Source organism: Labrus bergylta, chromosome 2, assembly GCF_963930695.1.
Source record: "Labrus bergylta chromosome 2, fLabBer1.1, whole genome shotgun sequence".
NCBI lineage: Eukaryota > Metazoa > Chordata > Actinopteri > Labriformes > Labridae > Labrus > Labrus bergylta.
In genome coordinates, this window is record NC_089196.1 from 22,625,047 (window position 1) to 22,646,545 (window position 21,499).

Sequence of the window (21,499 nt, forward strand, 5' to 3'; positions counted from 1 at the left end):
AACCCAAATCTTTTTTTTTACAAAACAAGTTGTAGCACGCATGTTCATACCCTGACAAAATATCCAAAAGGTTAAGCATTGCATTTATAAATTAGATACACTGAGTAGTAATTTAAATTAGGCATTTATACTATATATGTTAAGACTGTTAAATCACAGCGGGGGTGGGGTGGTGGGGCTCAAAATGGGCATGTGGATAGTTTCAGAGATGAAAACACCCTCTGACACACAACCCTCCAGGCAGACAAACTATACAAAGCACCAAACTGAGGAGAAATGCACAGCAACAGTTGCCACTAACACTAATCCATGTTCATCGTCTGAGGGTCTCACTGTCAGAGGAGAAACAGCAGGGGGCGCTGCAGCCCCGGGAGAGACATCACTGTTCTTTATCGTGCATCTGCTGCTGCATCTTATTCAGCATCTCCTGCATCCTCTTCAGCTGCAGACAGGGAGGAACATTTGCTTTAAGTCTCAACATAAATACATTATTAACAGCTCAAACAGTTTGATCATGTGATGCTTTCAATCTTATGCTAATCTGTATTTAATCTTAGAATAGATTCAACATTCATACAGACTATGGCCTAAGAGATAAAAACCACGGCTGTTGATTTAAATAAATACCCACATTTGCATCCAAGAATACTGGCTAGATATATGATTTCAGTCAGAATAATACTGTTTACAAAGTCGGATATTCTTCCCATGTTTAACCTTTGAAGGGACTCAGAGGATGCCTCACTATCTATCAGTTTAATAAAATAGGCCGTACACTTTATCATATTGTGTAATAATTTTGGGGCACACAGTGTCCACATGAATGTCTCACTGCAGATTGTAATAAAGGTATAATAGAAGAATGTAAACTGTTTATACTTGTTATTATTGGGACTCCAAAGTTTGTATGTATAATCTGTATTTTATTACAGACGATAATAAAATTAGTGAGTGTGTGTTTTTTTCAGAGGACACTGACATATAAAAGTTTCTGCAAATACTTAATATTTTTTCTCATTTCTCGGGTTAGTCTAAGTTAATAAATTTGAATGTTGATCTTTCATGTATTTTACATTTCTATTGATTGTTGTGTCATTTTATTCATCTTGTATTTAGATTATGTGTCTCTCGGTTGTTTTCACTATCCACAGATACAACAATGCAAATTAAGTAAGGCAACTATTTGCCTTGAGATATTTGAAATGGCATTTCTACCCTCATATATGTATCATATGTACTACTACATTAGTTAACGTGAAACATGTAAATATAAAACCACCAAATATCAGCAGTACAGAACATTCTGGACAGGAGGAAAATAAAACTATCTGAATAAAAGAAACTAAAGCTGTCGGACAAATCTAATGTGTTGTTGTTCTGTGAAACAGAAACAAAGCTGCTTCTTACCTCCTCATCTTTCATTTTGATAAGCTTCTCAGTCTCTACGTCAGGAGTGGAGATTGGCAAGATGGGAATGGGACTCTCCATACGGTTGTCCTGGGCCAGTTTACTGAGGAGAAGAAGAAGAAGAAGAAGAAGAAGAAGAAGAAGAAGAAGAAGAAGAAGAAGAAGAAGAAGGAGAAGAAGAAGAAGAAGAAGAAGAAGAAGAAGAAGAAGAAGAAGAAGACAGCGTGAGAAGCAGAAAAGTCTGTATGGAAATCTGTAAACATCAGCAGTTATCTGAGACGTTTACAAAACACTCTCTCCCTCTCCGGTGTTATCGTTCTCACACTCACCTGGTCATCTCCTGTATGCACTGTGCTCTGTAGTTTTCGTAGTGGACGTCACAGGTTACGTCTTTTAGGTCGTGCATGTGCGAGCGAATCAGCATGTTCCTCAGTTTCACAAAGTCACAGTGCGACTGGTTTTCCACTGATAAAGGAACACGTAGAATAATAAAGTCATGCCATTCAAACTGTGTCAAATTAGCATTCAGATGATTGAGTAATAACTCATGATCGTACCTTCCACAATGCCCCAGGGGTACAGCCTCCCCCTCACCCTCTGCCCCCGAGCCTCCACCACGGTGTTACTGCCAATCACAGCAAACGGGGTGCACTCCTGCACACACAGACAAGAGCGTGCATTGTTTTTATGATCTCTTATCAATCCAGAGAATGCTGCGTGAGCAAGCTGGGACCTGGTACATATTCACAGTTCAACACACACACAAAAGGCCTCTGAGCAGCTCAGAGACGAGTTACTGTAACGGTTGAGACTGTCGGGTGTTTATAAGCCCTGCTCAGATTTTCCCAGCTGATATGTGGATTCATGCTGAAAACGCTACACTACAGCAGTAGATCACATAAAGGGTTAAACTGACACAATTTATATTATCAGTCCTTCTTCAAATTATGATCATTGTAAACCCTTAAATTAGACCTATTGACTTAAACTGTTATTAATATCATGATCAGTGTTTCATTATTACTTGGCTTTTCCTGCTTATATTACACAGACTTTTAAAATGATTATTGGCACTCTATCCATAAGTTTGTATTAACTGGTTTGGTTTTTTGTTGCTCTGTTTGTTCGACTTTTTCAATCTGTGTATTTTGTCATCGCTCTCTATCCCACTTTCAAAGCTCCTTGCCTCTGTTAATTTGCTAAATGTTGCCAAGTGCTGTACTCATGGCGGATTCTATCTGGGTCTCTGTAAAGAATAAAACAAAGATTGAGGTGTAGACCTGCTCTTTTTGTAAATTGTCTTGAGACAACATTTGTTATGAATTTGTTCTATACTAAAAAAAAAAACGTCATCTATGTGTTAACTGAAGGTTCACTGTTGGGTTTTTTGAGGTTTGTGAAACATTAGTGTTTGTTAAAATGACTCATGAAAACAGAAATAAAACAACAATGAAGCATTAGGAACAAAGTGATTAACAAAGATGGAACAAGTGGGCTGATTGAAAACACAACCATAAGATATGATGAATTATTTTGATATAAAGCATAATTTGTTGCTCTTAAAGATTAGCCACAAATGTAAATGGTGTTATAAATAAAATGTATTATCATTATTAACTCTATACCAGTACAAGCATACTGTATGGGGTCATATAGGGTTAAATCAGATATAAAACTGTACACTACTTAAATTCACATGACTATGCTGACAAAGTATATCATCTAAAACATCTAAATAATAATAAAATAAATGATGATGGATTTTGTCTCGTGATGATTTCCTGGAAGAAGAAACCTCAGAGAGGTGCAATGACCCCAGTCTGTGGCTTTAGTTACTTCCACCTTCAGTGAGTCTTGAATGAAGTGGAGTCTGTATCAGGCATCTGACTCACCTTCAGCTCCTTGTCAAGCTGCTTAAACTCTTCATCCTCATCAGAGTCACATTCAGGGAACTGGTACACTTTGATCCCGAACTTCTCTATTTCATCTCGTATCTGGACACACACACACACAGACACACACACATGCACACACACACACACACACACACACACACACAGACACACACACACACAGACACACACAGCAGAGGTAAGAATACAAAGATAAAAGAAGTGAACAATCTGCACACAGACAGACTTGTAGCAGGGCTGCAGTTCTGGGACTCACTCGGTCTTTGAGCTTCTTTATCTCGTTTGGTGTGAGGCAGTCAGCTTTTGCGATGAGTGGGATGATGTTCACTTTTTCATGCAGAGCCTTCATGAACTCAACATCCACTGGACGAAGACTGAGGAGAGAAATCAAGACCGTAAGTGAGAGAAAAGACACTAAAGTCCTTAAAAAACAGCAAGTTGAAGGATTCTGTGCAGAAAATCTAAAAGCAGATAAGGTTTGTTTATTTGGTCTCATTTTAATAATAATGTATACTTTATTGATCCCGCGAGGGGAAATTTGTTTTTTACACTCTGTCTAGTTAACATGCTACACAAACATAGGCCGAAATACACACAAAAAAAAAATCAAGTTCCCATACCGGGAGTCGAACCCGGGCCGCCTGGGTGAAAACCAGGAATCCTAACCGCTAGACCATATGGGACCATTTGTGTGTGTGTGTGTGTGCGTATGTGTGTGTGCGTCTGTGTGTTCTTACCCATGTCCGAATGGAGGGATGAAGTATAGGCAGCAGTGCACTCGGTTGTCTTGGATGTTCTTTCTGTTCAGGCCGCTTTCATCCCTGAAGTATTGTTCAAACTGCTGATCGATGTAGTCTGTGATGGGCTTCCAGCTAGAACACACACACACGAACACACACATAGACTGAATAAGCATCCCCTTCATGCTCCGAGGATTCAACAAGCAGGCTGAGTCAGATTAGATCATCAGTTTCTCCAGCTCACCACTCGTTGTTGTTGACGGCGTCTCCGAACCCCGGCGTGTCAACAATGGTCAGCTTGAGTTTGACTCCTTTCTCCTCGATGTCTACGGTGTGTTTGATGATCTCCACAGTTTGGTTGATGCGCTCTGCACAACATCAACACAAAAAGGATGAATGTCAAGTCTGTTAATGGTGCGAGGAAAATCCTGATGAGGTAGTTCAGGGTTTGTACTGTTTTCATGGCTTCAGCATTAGTGACATCATTGATGGATATAATTAAGATACATTCATTTGACTCATAACTCTTTTTTTCTAATAAAACTTCATATTCAAATGCTGTTTGTTTGCATTTTGTTAAAGATCAAATGACAGATGACAGATCAAAATAAACACTTTTCCCAACTCTTTCCTTTAAAAACAGGTGACTTATTGCAGAGTAGCTTTAATTTAATATTTTCAACGACTATGGTAATTAATGGTGGAGCAGCTGTGTAGCTAACTAACTAATAATAACCATTAGCTTGCTGATATTTGAGACATTTCATTTAGAATTCAAGTTGTAATCAAATCATTTTTAGACATTTGAGTTGTTAAAATCGAGTGAAACTGAAAAATCTGAAAACATATCGATGACATTTTAAAAATAAACTGTATGTAAGAAGTGGACACAGCCACCTTGACGTGGCCTATTGTTTCACAGACGAGAGTTTAGAAGCCACAAGTCATCTTGGCTGTCACAGTTATCCTTTTTGGAGCCAGAAGTGACTATTTCTGGACAAGTAAAATGAGACACATTGGTAAGCCTCTGTCCTGATTGAGCAGTCACAGCTGCACTAAATGTTAAACTTCAATCAATAAGAAAATGACTTCTTCACTTCTACTGGGCGACAACTTTAAAGTTAAATAAAAGACAGACTCTCGTCAACAAGAATAGAGATAGAGAAAGATAATAAAGAGCATGACGACTCACCCTCAGCATTCAGTAACTTCCTGTCTTTGTAGAGGTCTGTGAGGAACAGGCTGTTGACCAGGGTGGATTTACCCATACCAGACTCCCCTGGGGTAAGAGATTAGAAGATTAGAAACTTGTTTTTAGTAAAGTACAAACAATCCACAAACTGTGGCCTCAATAATAATCATGAAGTTGAAACAACACCTCCTGAAAACTAATTTGTACTTCATTGAGAGCAATTTAACATGCATGTTTTTTAAGTTAGATGTATTTTATAAACTTGTTAATGAGTCTAAAGTCGAGTATATTTGTTATCACGTCACAAACTGACCTGCCACCATCAGAGTAAAGTCGAAGCCTTTCTTCACAGACTTCCTGTGGACCTGGTTGGGCAGAGTTGCGAATCCCACATACTGTTTCTCCTGCAACAAAATTCAGGAGAAGAAGAAGAAGAAGAAGGAGATATTTAGTATCAAAAGGCAAAATGAAATAAAGGCTACGAGTATGTTTTTGTTAAGCTGAGGATTTATGACAGAGCCAAACAATTATTCACTTATTAAAATGTTTATCAGACAAAATATTGTCTGGTCGATTGAAAGTACAAAAATAACAAAAAACAACAACCCATCATCTCTGTTGTTGGAAACCAAAAGTTATTGTTTTAACAACCAACTGAATGTATTGTATAGAGACTTGTTATGGATGTAAAGAAATACATTTACCAAATGTTAGTCTGCTTAAGTACAATTTGAGGTTCCTTTGAGTACATCAAATGTCTGCCAGTTTGTTTTACGCCTCTGTAGTTAAAAGGTAAATTAAATCATATGGACTCTGCTACATTCATCTGAAAATGTTGGATTCCTGTTAACTCAGTAGACTGAGCTCATTAATACAAAATACAAACTTTTTTTGTAAAATTGAGGCTGTTAAAGTGAATCTTGTCTGGGTAAGTGCATCAATAACTGTAATCTAATAATTAATACTAATAAAGGCTGTTATACATAATGAGCGCACTCTCACCTATTGGAACTTCATGTTTATTTTGATTCTATCGCTTACAAACTTTATGAATGTATGACTTTTTTGGAGAGGAGTATTTTCAAATCTGTGTTATAAACTGTTCCAATTGAAGCACTGCCACTGAATACTTGAAAATAAAGTAGAGCATCCTCACACCTGAGAAATAAGAACTACATTTTATCTGCAGGTTTTGCTCGAGATATAAAGGAAACAAACTGAGTATCATTCATTATAATTGTTACAGCTCTACAATACATATTAAATATAAAAGTCTCATAAATAGAAGCACAGTAAATATCTGTGAGAGAGCTCAGAGGGTTTCTAATGAGAGAAACGAAATGTATCTGGCAGCGTCTGAGTCAATAAAAAGTAAACCACAACAGAAAGTCGACGTCTCGAACAGAGAAAATCTACAACTCGTGCACAGCCCCAGAATAACCAGTGTCGCAGACTTCCCACAAAAACTGTAAAACACAAAGAGAACCAGAGGATACCAGTCTCTGTCAGACAGAAAGTCTCAGTGCTGAATCTGGCAGGACGTCATCTTCAACCTACAGTACACGCTGATATAAATACACGCTCGAAGCCTGCTAGAGCATTCACACACACACACACACACACACACACACACACACACACACACACACACACACACACACACACACACACACACACACACACACACACACACACACACACACACACACACACACACACACACACACACACACACACACACACACACACACACACACACACACACACACACACACACAGAAGCTTCATTCAACAGACCTGAAAGGCTCTTTTTTAAACTGTGCAAACACACAAGTCAAAGACACAGCCAGAGTCCTCATATTCTGTCATAACTTGTCACAGGCATTTCCGACAGTCGCCTCGGGTGAGGATTGTGTTTACAAAAAAAAAAAAAAACACACACACAGGCGGTGCAAATGGACAGTGTTCACTTGCCAGAGAGCAAGAGCAGAGAGAGAGGAGAAAGCTGAAGAGAAATCAATGAGTAATAGTAAAAACATCTCTGACACTATGAAGCCGTATCACAAGAGCAAACACCTCCACAGAGAGGACGAGAGAACTCTCAAAGATGCTGGCAGTAAATCTAAAGGTGTGAAGGCGTTGAGTTTAAGCATTTTAAAAGTCTCTCTGTTTTTACGTCTGTCATCTTCTTCATATTTTTCACCATTTCCCCCAAAAGACATCCATCTTTTTTTTTTTTTTTTTTTTTACCTTCTGTCTGGCTGTTCTCACTCGTGGGCACAGCAGTCGTTCCACAAGTTTTTCTTGCAGCATGATGGCATCCATCCCAAACCACTCCGACACTTACTGACAAAAATAGCCACGGGTCTCAAAAAACTTGAAAACAGCCCAGCAGGGAACAGGAAAAAGAAAGCTCCAAGCCCCAAGATCTTGATAAAGTCTTTCCCTACTCCCCCCGTCTGTTCCCAAGTCGTCTCTAACACCCCTCTGTCCTGTTGTCGCTCTTTAAATATTCACCTTTTGTTCCTCCTACTTTCCCTCTCTTGAATACCTTAACTTCCTTTTTTCCCCTGCCTTCTCACTTTCTTTTTTCCCCTCTGCCCTGCAGCCGCCCGACTCTCCCTGTTCAGACAGGTACGGAGGAATTCTAACTGAGAGGGAGGGAGACGGAGCGAGGGAGTAAAAAAGAGGTGGCAATTTGAGGGAGGAAACAAGGGAGGGATGGAAGAAGAGAAGGTCTAAAAGAAACTCATTCATTCAGCCTGGATTCCCTCCCCCAGCTCCGACAGTTGAAAAATAAAACTGTGCACTGAGAGAAGTGACCACCAGCTCGCGGGGAGAGAGAGAGAGAGAGAGAGAAGGAGAGGGAGCAGTCAGAGAGTGTCGATGTTTCTTTGACCTCAGGGTGAAAAGTCAAGAAAATGAGAACAACTAGTTTGAACTTGACATTGAGAAAAGCTGCAGTGTGGCTCAGAAACACACCACATATAAGACACAGAGGCTGCAAGTTCAGGCCTGTGAAGTGAGACAATCAGATTATTCAGTAAATAAACGTGTCAGTCATTGTGTTCAGTGAATGCTCTGAGCTGAACAGAACTGTCTAGACCAGGGGATTACAGAGTCTTAAGAGGAGAAAGAGAAGAAATGAATCAACGTAGAAATGATCTTTTACAAATAAAAATACTGCATTCAAGCTTTTGATAATAAAACTCTACTTAAATCGAAGCAGAGAGGACCTGTGATCAAACGTGATCAAAGTGGCCCCTAAGAGTGACAAAGCGCTGCAGTGATTGATGTTAATATATCAGTGTGTGTGTGTGAAGATCTGTTGTAGCTGCTTAAGGTGGAGTTGGTTTAAAGATCCGAGTATGACGTTAAGATGTAGAATCTTTTCCTTTGCTTGTGGTTGCGTCCCTCCAAAGTTCAAAAGTTTAATCTGAGGGATTTTGAAATAAGTAACAGGATAAGAAAGAAGTAAACAAAAGTACTGACACACAAAACTGCATTTGTTGTTGGTACTCTACTCTCCTCCAATACTGATTCATTTGACTTCATTTGTCCTCAAACAATCAGTGAAATGAAAATATCTGAGTAGTTTAGAGGATTTATGTATTTAGGCATAACTGCTAACAACTTTCATTAATGTGGTTAACAAGCCAGAAAGTTAACTATTTGTAGGTCAGGAACTTGAGCAAAGTTGTTATTGTACATCTATGTATACATCTCTGCTGACTGTATGAAACGTCTCTACCTGTGACACACTCTAATGATACTTCAGTATTTAACATTAACCGTGATGCAAGCCCTCTGATACAAAAACAACACATCACTTAGGAGCAACCCCATGAAATACAAATACAAACAAAGAAGGAATGTGGACAGAAAAGTTTATTATTGTTCTTTTTGGAGCATGATGGACACTGCTGTCATGCATTTACCTCAAATATGACCTTACAGCTAGGAGCCACATTTTAGTGAAGCATAAACAGTAAAAAAACAAAAAAACATTTGGAAAGTACGATGTATAAAATATTAGATGTGCGATATTGAAATAAAGTGAGATAAATAAACAAATATCAGAGAGCTTATGAGCTTGAACTCGGTTTTAATGTCCATCTGCTGTTCTTTATGTTTTACACCACACATGTTTGCAACACGTTTCTCCTGAATCCAAAATAAATACAAAACGGAGGGCTTTTTTCAACATGAAATCTGCACCAATTATTCTGATCGTAACTGATATTTAGCTTCATCTGCAGCCTGAAATGGTCTGAAAGCCCGCCCATTACACTTGAAATAATAATAATGAAATAATATTTAAGATAAATTCCGACCTCTGCAAATATGTTTACTGCAAATGCTCAAATTTCAATAACAATGCAGTTGTGTTAAATTGAGAAGCATTAGCGGCTAGAGTAAGCCTAGCTTTATCCAAATATAACAAAGTTAACCTTACAGCACATCCAAAGCTAAATAACTTGTTATTCATAACCTTTAGGGTTGGCTAATAACATTTAATGTGTAAATAAAGCTGCTTTAAAAGGTGCTTGTAGTTATATTTTCAAACTTTGGGCGGAGCCACACAAGAGGCATCAGGAGGGTGACATTAATCTCATGGAACTCTTGGGGAAAAAAAAGCAAATAAACAATTAAGTTTAAATAAATCCTGGTGCAACCTTCAGCTGAAAGCTTTGTACATGTGTGTCTATGTTTGGTGGACACTGACGGATTCAACAGTTTAAAAAAGTTTGTGTAGCTCTGGTCTAGACTTTAATGAAAAGGATGTAAAGAAGATCAGTCACCATGTCGTCTCCTTTGGTTAACTGTGTGTCAGTGTGTGTGTGGGTGTGTGTGTCAGTGTGTGTGTGTAGAGGTGAAAGAGGTACACGGCTCTTAGAGGTTACACTCAATTGCTTCCAGATGTGACAGTGGTGTGTGTGTGTGTGTGTGTGTGTGAGAGAGAGTGTGGATGGGTGTGTCCAACTCATACATGATGTGGGCAACAGAACCTAAATGGTCTTTGAAATAAAAGACCGTTTTTTCTTTTTTCTTTTCAAAAGTTGGCACACCCGGCGGTGATGCCACGTAAAGGATGTTACAGTTCCCCTCCACACCACAGGGGGGAGACAGAGGACTCAAATCAGCAGAACGTGTAGGGTCTGGGTGTACTGCTGCTTCTCAGGGGATCAAATGAGCCTGTTAGTCAGTCCTCGTGGTGTAGATGCAAAAGTTAGTCATGGTGCTTGATGAAGATGAAGCGTTGTGATAGAGACATTAAAGAGCGTGTGTGTGTGTGTGTGTGTGTGTGTGTGTGTGTGTGTGTGTGTGTGTGTGTGTGTGTGTGTGTGTGTGTGTGTGTGTGTGTGTGTGCGTGCATGGAGGGGTCAATCTGAAAAGAAGAATGGAACAGATGTCTTGAAATGGCATTAGAAAAGCCCCCCACCTACCCCTCACTCACCCCCCCACCTACCCCTCACTCACCCCCCCCCCCCCCTCCAGCTTTCCTTTCTCAGTTGCCAGCTGTCCCCCTCTCCAACACACACACACACACACACACACACACACACACACACACACACACACACACACACACACACACACACACACACACACACACACACACACTACAAAGCACATGTTATCATGACAGTCACACTTCTTTTGTTACTGACAAATTCAACATTATGTTCAATTCTGTCATTACTAAGTGGATCCAGAAAGTTGTGACTGTTGTTGATTTCTTAATAATTGTACGTCATTCTGAGTTAAATATTAATAAACTCATAACATGATATATAACTCATATCTGCTATTAATGAGAAGATTAGATTTTGAACGAGGGGCCATTGGAGGATTAATCTTTGAGAATAAATGAAAGGGATTAGAACGTTCTTGTTTTCTTTGTCTTTCCTTGTGCATGTTTTTAAAGCAGTGTAGTTCATCATTTTTCTTGTAGTTTCTTCTGGCCTCAGTCGTGTAAAAAAAAGTTGAAATGGGGAAACAGACAGCCGTTATAAGTCTTCACTAAAAATATAAAATAACTGCTCATCTTAAACTGACAAACAACCGCTGTTCACTGTATGTTTGTTTTAACAGATTAAGTGAACAAGATATTTGTTGTCAATATGAGAGTATGTTAGTGAGAAGATTTGTATCTGTTTAATCCAATTGCACTTATGCTAAACTACGCTAAGCTGACCAGTTTGTGGCTTCAGCGTTATAAATACTGGATAGACATGTGTCAGTTTCAAACTGAGGTTGTAGTTAAGGATTATTTATCCTATGAAATGTTTTCTTAAAGCAAAACCAAAAATGACCTCATCAAATCGCATCCGTCTGTCTGACCAACAAAGAAATAAAGCTGAAATCGTCCCTGTGAAGACAGAAACAAGATCATATTTAATATATATAATCATTAATCATATATAAGTGGATTTAATGAGAATTTATTTTTAAATGGGGCCTATCTTTGACTCAACATAGTTTTGTTACTTTCTGTCAATCAACTAATTAATTATCTACTATTTATTTTATTTTATTTCTAATGCTCTCAAAATCACTTTACTTAGTTATTTTACCATACTTTTGTTTACATTTTTAACAAACCTTAAATCAAGTCAAAAACAACTGCTGACTGCCCACTGTCTGTCATTTGCACAACAACATACCATGGGCAAAATGTTTTGAGCTCTCTGTGTAAAGGAAGTATAAAAAGAGGCTCCTTCACAGTCAGAATATGATTCCAGTGTTTAAATGCTGCCCCATGACGCGGACAGTCACTTTGTCACTGGATCAATATGTTACAGTTGAGCTGATTTAACTAAGGGTCCAGACATCATCCAGTCCCTCAGCAGGCAGCGCTCAGCTTCTTCCCCTCACTCATACAAAATCATAGTTTACAGGAAATGACTCTCAAAAGGCCCCAGCAGCTCACTCCACGGCTAGGACACACACAAACACACACACACACACACACACACACACACACACACACACACACACACACACACACACACACACACAAACACAAACACACAAACACACAAACACACAAACACACAAACACACAAACACACACACACACACACACACACACACACACACACACACACACACACACACACACACATACAAACAAACACACATACAAGTACAAAATCTAATCCAAATGACTCTGGACCAGCAGAGTACCCATCATTCCCTGCTGCCAAACACTTTAAAGAGGCTGCAGTGAGGAGACAGCACAACACAGTCAGGCTGAGAAAGACGTCTGAACATTTTAAGTCTCCGTGAGAAGACTGAAGATGTGCAAACGACAGAATCACTTCAGATAATTTCACTGGTTAGCATGTTTCTACGAGACAATATTAGAGGAGTATCCATGGTGACGTGTTCTATTTTCAGCACAGTTCAGTGTGCACAGGAAGAGCAAAATATCTTCCTCAAATAGAGGCATTAAATGACTAGAACTACTTTAAAATAAAAGTCTATCGGCAGCTCTTTGATCGCACACATTGATTTCAACATTACGAGGACACTTTTTACGGTTTGGTGAATATAAAAATACTTGAATACAGTGATGATGCTCACATAAGTGGTGACTGTTCTGTCTGAATGAGATAGCTTTACTTTGATACTTCATGTATCTAAAGTTCGTTAATATTAGACAAACTGCTGATAAAGACTTAACAAATGGGTCTGTAGCAGCAAAACCCCTCAGCACATTATACAAAACAACATTTATCTAATGATTATTGATCTATCTATTTTAAAAAGCATTTCAAAGAGACTTCAGGAGAGTGTTATTTTCCAACAGTGTGAAAGAAAGGCCAGCTTCTAGAACAAAATGACTTAGGGTGCATCTGAGATTAAAGGGGGTGCAGTTACAGTTACAAAGATGTTATGGGTCCTGTCATGTGGTCTTCAGGGAACCGACAGATCGCATGCACCTGTCATGACCATCAGATCATTTAATAAACATTATCTGAGTCACTGTGGTCGTTTTAAAGTCTTGATGACCTATTGTAAAAAAAAACACATCTTTATTTATCTTGCATCCATTCAATTGAGGGTGCAGAAATTTAAAATGAGGGTGCAACGCAACCTTTTGCACCCTCGTAGAGCCGCGCCTGAAGCAAGCTTCTCCACAACCAATTTTCTCCAAAATCTACATTAGTGAAAGAGGAATAACTGGTGTTTATAAGTATTCAGAGTACTGAGTCAGGGACCTTCGCGCCTGTTCCATCTGGTGCAGAGTGCAGACTCACACTGATCTTGTGAAATTGTGTCAACTACTGGGTTTTTCACTGTGTGGTGTGTTTCAGACCGCAGAGTGATGCAGCAGTGAAGAGCGATGACCTTTACTGATGACTCTCTGCGTCTCCCAGTCGTCCAGCTGACACTTTCACACATTAGCCCCGATCACTTTGACTAAACTGCTGTCTGCCCACCAGTAAGTGAGGCGAAAAGGGTAGGGGGGAGAGATAAGGGGTAGATATGAGGAGTGAGGATGGGTGAGACAGAAGGAGAGGGGTACAAAAAACAACATAAAGAACCTTTAGTCCCCCTCCCCTCGTCTGTTTTCTCTCCATGGAGATGCAAAGGCCTGCGTGCACTTGTGTCTTTAACATGCTAATCTGACAGCATGAAAATGCTCAGGCAACAATACAGTCACTGAAGGACTCTCTGTAGTAGAAGCCCAGTTATAACATCCGTTTATTCAATGACAATGGACCCTTTAGGGAGCATGGCGATAACCTTGAATTATATTTATAAACATGTAATATCCTTGAATATTTGTCATTCAGTAAAATAAAGAATCGAGAACACAACTTGTCCTCCAACCATCAATGAATTAATCTGAGTTGAAACTCTCATTTCTCTCTGCCAGTGAGAAACACATTGTTATTCAATTTCAATAATTCAACACACACTGTCCCACTTCTGTTTATAATCACTAGAAAACTAAATGCGACTCACAGCTTGAAATAGCCCTCAGCAAAAGTACAGTTTATCCTGTTTGAGTAACAGTGACCAGCTGTTTAAGCAAATGAAAAGATATATTATTAATGTGCTTTGAGGGATTAATACTCTAAGTAGAAATGAGTCTGTTCTGGTATAGTAGTGAGGTCAGAGAGTATGAGGACTGTTAGTTTGGCTCTTTATGGGGTTTGGTAACAATAAAAGTACAGTTGATGATTGAATTGTAAATTTAATCTCCATCTGTTTTCAAGGGTTAACTGATTGACTGCATGAAATCAATTCTTCTTAAATTATCGGCCAAAGTGGATTCAAGAGCTTCACACTGAAGTACTGAGATTAACTTTCAGGCCAACAAAGATCAGAAATCTTTTACAGGCTCATAATATTATTAAGTATGACCATCGACAGCTTAATGACAAATGACCCAATATGCTGATAAAAATGTTACGTGTTTTAAGTCAGCAGCTTTGGATAAGTGATTAATTGGACCTTGAATCAAGATTGTTAAATTGTTTTAAGGCTGAGATTAAAATGAAAAGCTCAAGAAGCATATGGAATAACTCCAACTTTGTGCTTTGATGGGAATTGAAAAGGAACCTCCTTTTCGATTCAAAATATGTGCATTGAGTGTGATTAATTAAAATACGATAACAAAGTCCTTGCTGTTGATTGGGGCAAGAACAATTATGAAATCATTCTTAATTCCTTTGTTGGGTAACCGCCAAAGCCCCTGATCCCTTTTTCAAAAGAACTTGTAATCCCAAACATATCGAGACCAACGAAAACAATTTTTTAAAGACTCTGCTATGTGGGTCAGTCAGCCTCCAGTTACTTTTTTAAAAGCCTCTTGAAATTCAGAGCTGAGGCATGACGAGCACAGCAGCAGCGTTATGTATAAAACCCAAGGAGGAAAAGGGAGGTGAGCTGCTTCAGGTACAAAACAGAAACACGCTCCAGTGAATCACAGGCGCTACATGCATGTTTCCTGCAAGAAGAAACTTAATTAGGAACATGGGAACACACTGCAGGGTATAAACTCCTCAAACACCTGAAGAAGAAGAAGAACAACACAGTCTGTCAAAGAGGAAAAACACTGCAAAGAAAGCTTGTAGAAAACACAGCAGCACACAAAGATGACAGAAGCTGCTTCTTCTAGCATGATACTCAGGAAAGTAGGTTATTGTGATTACTGTCTCATACGCAACGTTAAAGTACTGCAGGATTATACAGACAGGTTATTACGTTTTTGCTGTTTTGAGTATGTATTCACTTTGTTGGAGACTAATTTTTCTACACTGGTTTGATTAAACATTTTGTATGATCTCATTTTGTATGCTAGAAACATGTATCAGCTTGTTATCCTTGTCAGAATTTGCATTTTAGCTTACTAACATTGGAATTTAGCTCGAGGGACCCCAACCTCACAGAGCCGCCAACAGTGCTGTATTATCACTGTCAGCGGCTCAAACACACTTTGTTAACACAAGTCAACAAAATCACGCACGATCTACGTCACACTTTTACACTCTGAAGTGTGTGAACTGAAAAATCTTGACGCAGCACGTGACAGGCTGACAGTTACAACAAGGGAACTTTTTTTTTTTATCCTGTGAATATTCAAGATTTTCAAAGAAGTAACAAATATAGAATATATCAGTCTGAATTTGTGTATCAGATGTTAAAAAAGACATCAAGAGTTGAATGAAGCCATGATGGGACTCTGGGTGTTAGGTATGAATGCTTCTCTGTGTAAACATCACAGAGCTTCTAAGCTGCTAAACCTGCCATAAAGTGTGGAATAAGATTATTTTGCAACCTTGAAGCTGCTAGAAGACACAAAACTGTTGATTAATGTATCAAAGAATTATCAGGGAAAAGAAAGAACAAGAATTCTTATTCCTGCTCTTCTTATAACTTTTCTATTCTGCTGAAAAGATGGAGCCACAGGGGGTTCAAATCCCAGTTTCAGCATCCCCCCCCCCAAAGGTACGCCTATTCCTGGTCCGCACAGCTGGTCAGCGTGTTTCAGTAGCGAGAGGAGGGAAGCGCGAAGTGGGAGGTGAAATGAGAATTGAGTTGTATGTTAAGTGAACATGCGTCTGACTCAACTTCTGTTTAACCAGGACGTTATGTGACCACTGATCTGATTCATCCCGACAGTCACGACAGCTCAGACAGATGTGACAACGAAGTTTGATCATTCTGATATTTCAACAGAATTATCTTGAATTTGTTTTCACTTTCTTAAAATGCATGCTTCATGAACAGCTGAGTCGTTAATAGCCAAGGCATAGAGATCAAATGTAACAATTCATCTGGAATAATATGTAAGCAAAAATCAAAAAGGTTTTCAATTGTGAATGTCAATACGCTGTCACTGAAACTACCTTAGTCTCGAGGGTCTGCAGACCAGAAACGAGCTAACATTATCTGAGAAGGCTAATCCATCTGAACAACAAAAGAGAAGAGGTAGAGGAAGGATTCCTCTTCAAGGTTGTAGACGCCTTACTCATCACTGTGACCTGTATACGAAATCTGATTGGCTGTCCTTGAAGGCGTGCAGGTATATACACTGGCTGAGTCTTATTTATAAAGCCCTTCTTGGTTTAGTTCCTTTGTATACATGTTCATACCACCAAAGAACCAGAAGCCACTTTGCCTTGCCTTCCTGTGACGTTTTTTAAACTGTCTGTTCCTCGTGTCCGAACTGAGCTCGGGAAAAGAGCGTTTAATTTTGCTGCTCCCTTTGCATGGAACTTTCTCCAAAATGACTCGAAAATTGCAAATCTAATTTCGCTTGAAGCCTTTCACTCGATCTTAAAAGACAAAAAACGCGAGACCATTGGTGCCTGCCTGCCTGCCTGCGTATTTGAACTGTAATCCTTAATCTTCACGATTCCGCACTATATCTGTGAACGGATTTGCACATTGTAATTGTCTGCTCTTAACTTATTGTTTTTAAAACTGTTTCTTAATCATGTAATATTTATTATGATGTATGCTGCCGTCTTGTGAAAGAGATCGTGATCTCAGTGGGTTAATTACCTGGTTAAATAAAGGTTTAAAAAAACTGTCTCCTGAGTCTCAATTGTCACACATGTCTGATGTTATAAGCTACTATAGGAGTCTTTCAGGAGATAGTTTTGCAAAGAAATGCTTGCTATTATTATTAATACTATTAAGATAATCAAAGCAGCTATGTTAATTTATGGCTGTGAAAAAAAATGTGGTCAGGTGGGATGGGATATTTTTATCATATGACCGTATTATACTGGATGTGGATCATGCTAAATTTGATCCATGGCTGCTCCACTGAGTACATGGATGTTTCTCAAGTAAAAAAAGAAGCTCTGATTGTAGTTTCTGATATTCAGAGAATACCCTACCACACACAGAGAATAACCACAACACAGGATTGTGGGTAGGTCACATGGTGCCGTGCACTCCTTCAGAGAAGTACTGAAAATTGATTTTCTTCTTTTTTTTTTTTTTTTTTTAAACCTGTTGCCCGGCAACGTAACCCTTATGCTCCATGATGTAGAGTGAAAATAATAAAGTGGAAAGAGGAAGGGGAGAAAGAAGGGAAAATATTGATTTAAGATTCAGACTAAGTCAGTTACGATTCTTTCAGCAATCATGATCTCAGCTCACAGACAGTCACATCGAGTAAGATCATTTTTTTATTTCCAGCACTCTCCTTCCTCCTCCTCCGCAGCCAGGAGGATTAGGAGTGAGTGTTTTTTTTTTTTCAAAGTGACCATGAGGGTCAGCTTCAACAGAGTATGTGGGAGGGTTACTGGATAAAGCAAAAGGTGTGTATGAACTGTATCATAGTCTAAATACTGAGTATGAGTGCATGAATATTACATTGAAAAGACAACAGCTGTTTTAACTGTGATCTGAGGTCATTGTCAGTATGCCTGCACACACTGGAGATACAGATTCTGAAAGCATTACACCCTGCAACAATCATACTAATCCAGGTTTTTGAGAAATCTAAGCTTGTGCATGCGTGTGTGCGTGTGTGTGTGTGTGAGAGAGAGAGACAGAGAGAAAGAGAGAGAGAGCATGCAATCATTTCAACTATTGGATTTTGTCCAATTGTGAATTTCTGGCAAATCTGTTTGCAACATGAACAGCTTATATTGGCCATCAGTGAGGGGGCGGTTGAGGACAAAAATCACTAAGGTGGCAAAATACTGTACAAATTTGACTCTAAGAACACTAAAAAAAGCTTTGTACTTTACCAGGTTAAAAGACTACTGCAAGATGTATAAAGAGCAGTTTGTAAAAAGTGTTCCTCATTAATAATAGAGCTCACTTTGTTACAAGGCCTTCTACGACATGTAAATCTATTTTTGTAATTTAGGAGGTAAAAACCATCATAGGCAAAGCAGCATCCAGTTTTACCTACATTCAAATGTACTTTACTGAGTCTTACTTTCAAGGTATAGGGCGATTTTCTGAAATTGTATACGCCTACATTTAAGTTCTTTTGATTGGTTTCTAAATGAAGAACATTTCCAAAAAAATACTTCACTTGAAAAAAGAAAAATGCTGCATAGTACTCTTGCTAAGTATCACCAATTTATTCGAAATCACAATCACAACGTTTCCATCCCTCTAAATTGGTGATACTCAGCAAGAGAAGTGTGCATCTACCTGAGATAGTTGGATGTGCGGACACCTCCTCAAAAAATACTTGTAAATGTGATCGAAAAATATTGCTCAGAAGGCTTCTGTGACGCCTAATAAGGAATTTCACGTTTGATCCTTACGTGAAAATGTTATACAACTATTATAAAGCAAGACTTCTACTTGTAATAAGAGTCTTATTTATTTTGCTCGTACATTCATTTCATAAAAAGATCTCAAAACTTCTTCTAAGCCGGACAACTACCCATACTGACTGTAGGTGCAAAAGAAAATGTGAATTTAGGGTGGTAAACACTTGTGTGTGTACATAGTTGTCAGTAAGGTACACTTCTTCATTCTAACAGAACAGCAATAAATCATATCCTCATAAAAGCCATAATGTTAGTTGACAATGATTCACAAAGGTTTAGACTGGTTGTTGCTCATTTTGAAGGCTGTAGGTTTTGGGGATTCTCAGGTGTATTGTGTCATTTTTAAAGGTTGTATACCTGTTTCGTCCATACAGCTAGCACTTACGAGTTTGAGTTCCAATTCAACATAAACACAGACTGCAGTTTTCAAATGACACAAAACTACAACAACAACAACAACACATCTGTCAAAACTGACCTATGAAGAATTCTTAAACCAACAGCAACATATGATAAATTGGCAGCTGTAAAGAGAATGGTTTTGTACTAGATATCTATAGAAGTATTCATTTGTTGTTCTATTCTCCTCTTTCCCATTTTCACTAACAATCAGGTTGGCTGAATGATCCAAGCACACTCAGGCTCAGCACATGCAAATACTCTTCCACAGTCAGCAGACACTCCGCATGTGAAGAGGAAGAGAGGAAGTAGGGGGAGGAGGAAGGTCCAGGGTCATCAGAGATGCGACCTCCCCTGAAGGCTCATGTGGCAGCTGTGTTTCTGAGCTGAACAATGCTCGGGAAGGGTTTATTAAAGGTAGACGACTTTAATCACGAGTCGTGCTGCTGCAACCCTGACGATTAGATCAGTCATCCGGTGGACTCAGTGACCGACAATCGCTGATAATTGTGCACAGTGTAGCGGTGGGTCGCGGAGAGGAGAGGATGGATGCTGCCGTTAGAGGACCATGTTGGCTGCTCGCCGGCCTGCTCCACATACGCGTCTAAAAATGAAACCTCACCCCCCCCTCTCCGCCTGTCAGTCTGCTGATCACAGCTCAGCCTGTGATGGCATGGCTGCTCTCAGAGCCTTTTTGCGTTTATTGAACATGCAGGCACATAGCAAATATGAGCGAAAATATGCGATTTTGAAACGCAAATATTGCTGCTGATGCTGCTGAAGCATTGGCCGTGAAATGCGACACCGCCTTGAAAAACGGCCTGGTATCATGAATGCATTATAAAAGCCATTTAAAAAAAAAAAAAAAAAAAGGCTAAATGATTATAAAAATGGGTGTCTCTTACCTCAGTGTTCTCATCTATTGGTCATCAGAGGATGGATCGGGAGGAGGCGCAGGTGCAGGGATGCAGAGCGACGCCCAGGGACACAGAACACATGAAGCAATCATTGCATCGCTCTCCCAATGACATATAGCTGAAAACAAAATCCAGAAACCACGCTCACCTGTTTTGACAGGGATCCGGCTCTTGTACCTGATGTTGCTCGTCATGTTGACCGCTCTGCCTCCCTCGATATTACAGAAGCGACGGCTCACAGAAAGCAGCCCCCCCTTCGCCTCGCTTCCAAACCCCGAACAGACAGCAGGAGGGCGGGCCGAGCTGACAGATGTAAGCCCCGCCTCCTCCTCGCAGCACTCTTTGGCCAGTCTCACTGCTGCTGAGTTTACTATGAGCAGGGAGCGCACCAGGAGCCATGAGGTGGGCTTGGACCAAAACAACAACCTCACACATCAATAACACATTACTTGATGCACCTCAAATCTTCAAGTCAGACATCTTGGGATTCAGTCCCCAGAGTAGTCTAATAGTATTTTCAGTAGGCCTATGTAGCCTATGTTATTTGGTCCCACGCATTCTGCCTGATAAATCTAAAAAAAGATGATGATACAAAAATGATACACGAGCTGTAAGAAGTAGCATAAAAACTTCTAAAAATGAGAGAGCAGAAACCTTTTTCCTTTGAATTGTGTTAGTATGGAGGAGCTTACAATAATAAAAAAAAACTGTTCACTAGGCCTAAGCTTCATTGGCATGAATGTGACAATATTACCAAAGCATATAATAACAAACAATACAACAATATTAACAATAAAGCTTACTGAAGTGAATAGAAAATAAAGAACCGCTAACAGAGTTGGCTTAAAATAACGGATAGCCTCCTGTTAAAAAAATCTAAAGCTAAAGAAGCTTTTTTGGGAAACTGTTGAAGCTACATAAAAACCATATGGCACTGCTCAAAACTAATGCTAAAGCTGTTCAGATTATAAACATGACAGGACGTTTAACAGCATTATAGATAGATAGACTTTATTATAGCCTAAAACCATAAAAGGATAAACGGTCAAAATGGCTTCATTGAACTGTTGACATAACCAGCTAAAATCTATCAGAAAACATTATGTTAAATGTAAGCTATAGTAAAATATGTAAAAAAAATACTAATACGTATGTTGTTCAA

General features: G+C 39.2%; 1 protein-coding gene and 1 non-coding gene across 3 annotated transcripts; both read right to left on the reverse strand.

Moving 5' to 3' along the window:
* Positions 1–139: 139 nt before the first annotated feature.
* On the reverse strand, positions 140–20,768 carry septin5a (septin 5a). 2 transcript variants are annotated; one of them, XM_020643882.3, is made up of 12 exons: positions 20,486–20,768; positions 20,326–20,339; positions 5,566–5,656; positions 5,253–5,339; positions 4,305–4,428; positions 4,058–4,192; positions 3,577–3,694; positions 3,300–3,401; positions 1,965–2,061; positions 1,737–1,872; positions 1,408–1,510; positions 140–442 (listed from the first exon to the last, which is right to left on the reverse strand). In XM_020643882.3, exons 1-12 carry the CDS (start codon positions 20,529–20,531, stop codon positions 380–382), a joined length of 1,116 nt encoding a protein of 371 aa, XP_020499538.1. In that variant the 5' UTR covers positions 20,532–20,768; the 3' UTR covers positions 140–379. The 2 variants fall into 2 exon arrangements, with proteins under 2 accessions (XP_020499538.1, XP_020499537.1); XM_020643881.3 differs by lacking the exons at positions 20,326–20,339; positions 20,486–20,768 and adding an exon at positions 7,503–7,875.
* On the reverse strand, positions 3,932–4,003 carry trnae-uuc (transfer RNA glutamic acid (anticodon UUC)). Its single transcript has one exon. It is a non-coding gene; the product is annotated as a tRNA-Glu (tRNA).
* Positions 20,769–21,499: the final 731 nt, after the last annotated feature.

Coding starts and splice junctions, on each gene's coding strand:
- septin5a (XM_020643881.3), bottom strand. CDS start 7,577: ATGGATGCCATCATGCTGCAAGAAAAACTTGTGGAACGACTGCTGTGC. Junction 5,657..7,502: donor TGAGAACAGCCAGACAGAAG/GTAAAAAAAAAA, acceptor ATTTTGTTGCAG/GAGAAACAGTATGTGGGATT. Junction 3,695..4,057: donor ATCCCTCCATTCGGACATGG/GTAAGAACACAC, acceptor TTCTCTCCTCAG/TCTTCGTCCAGTGGATGTTG.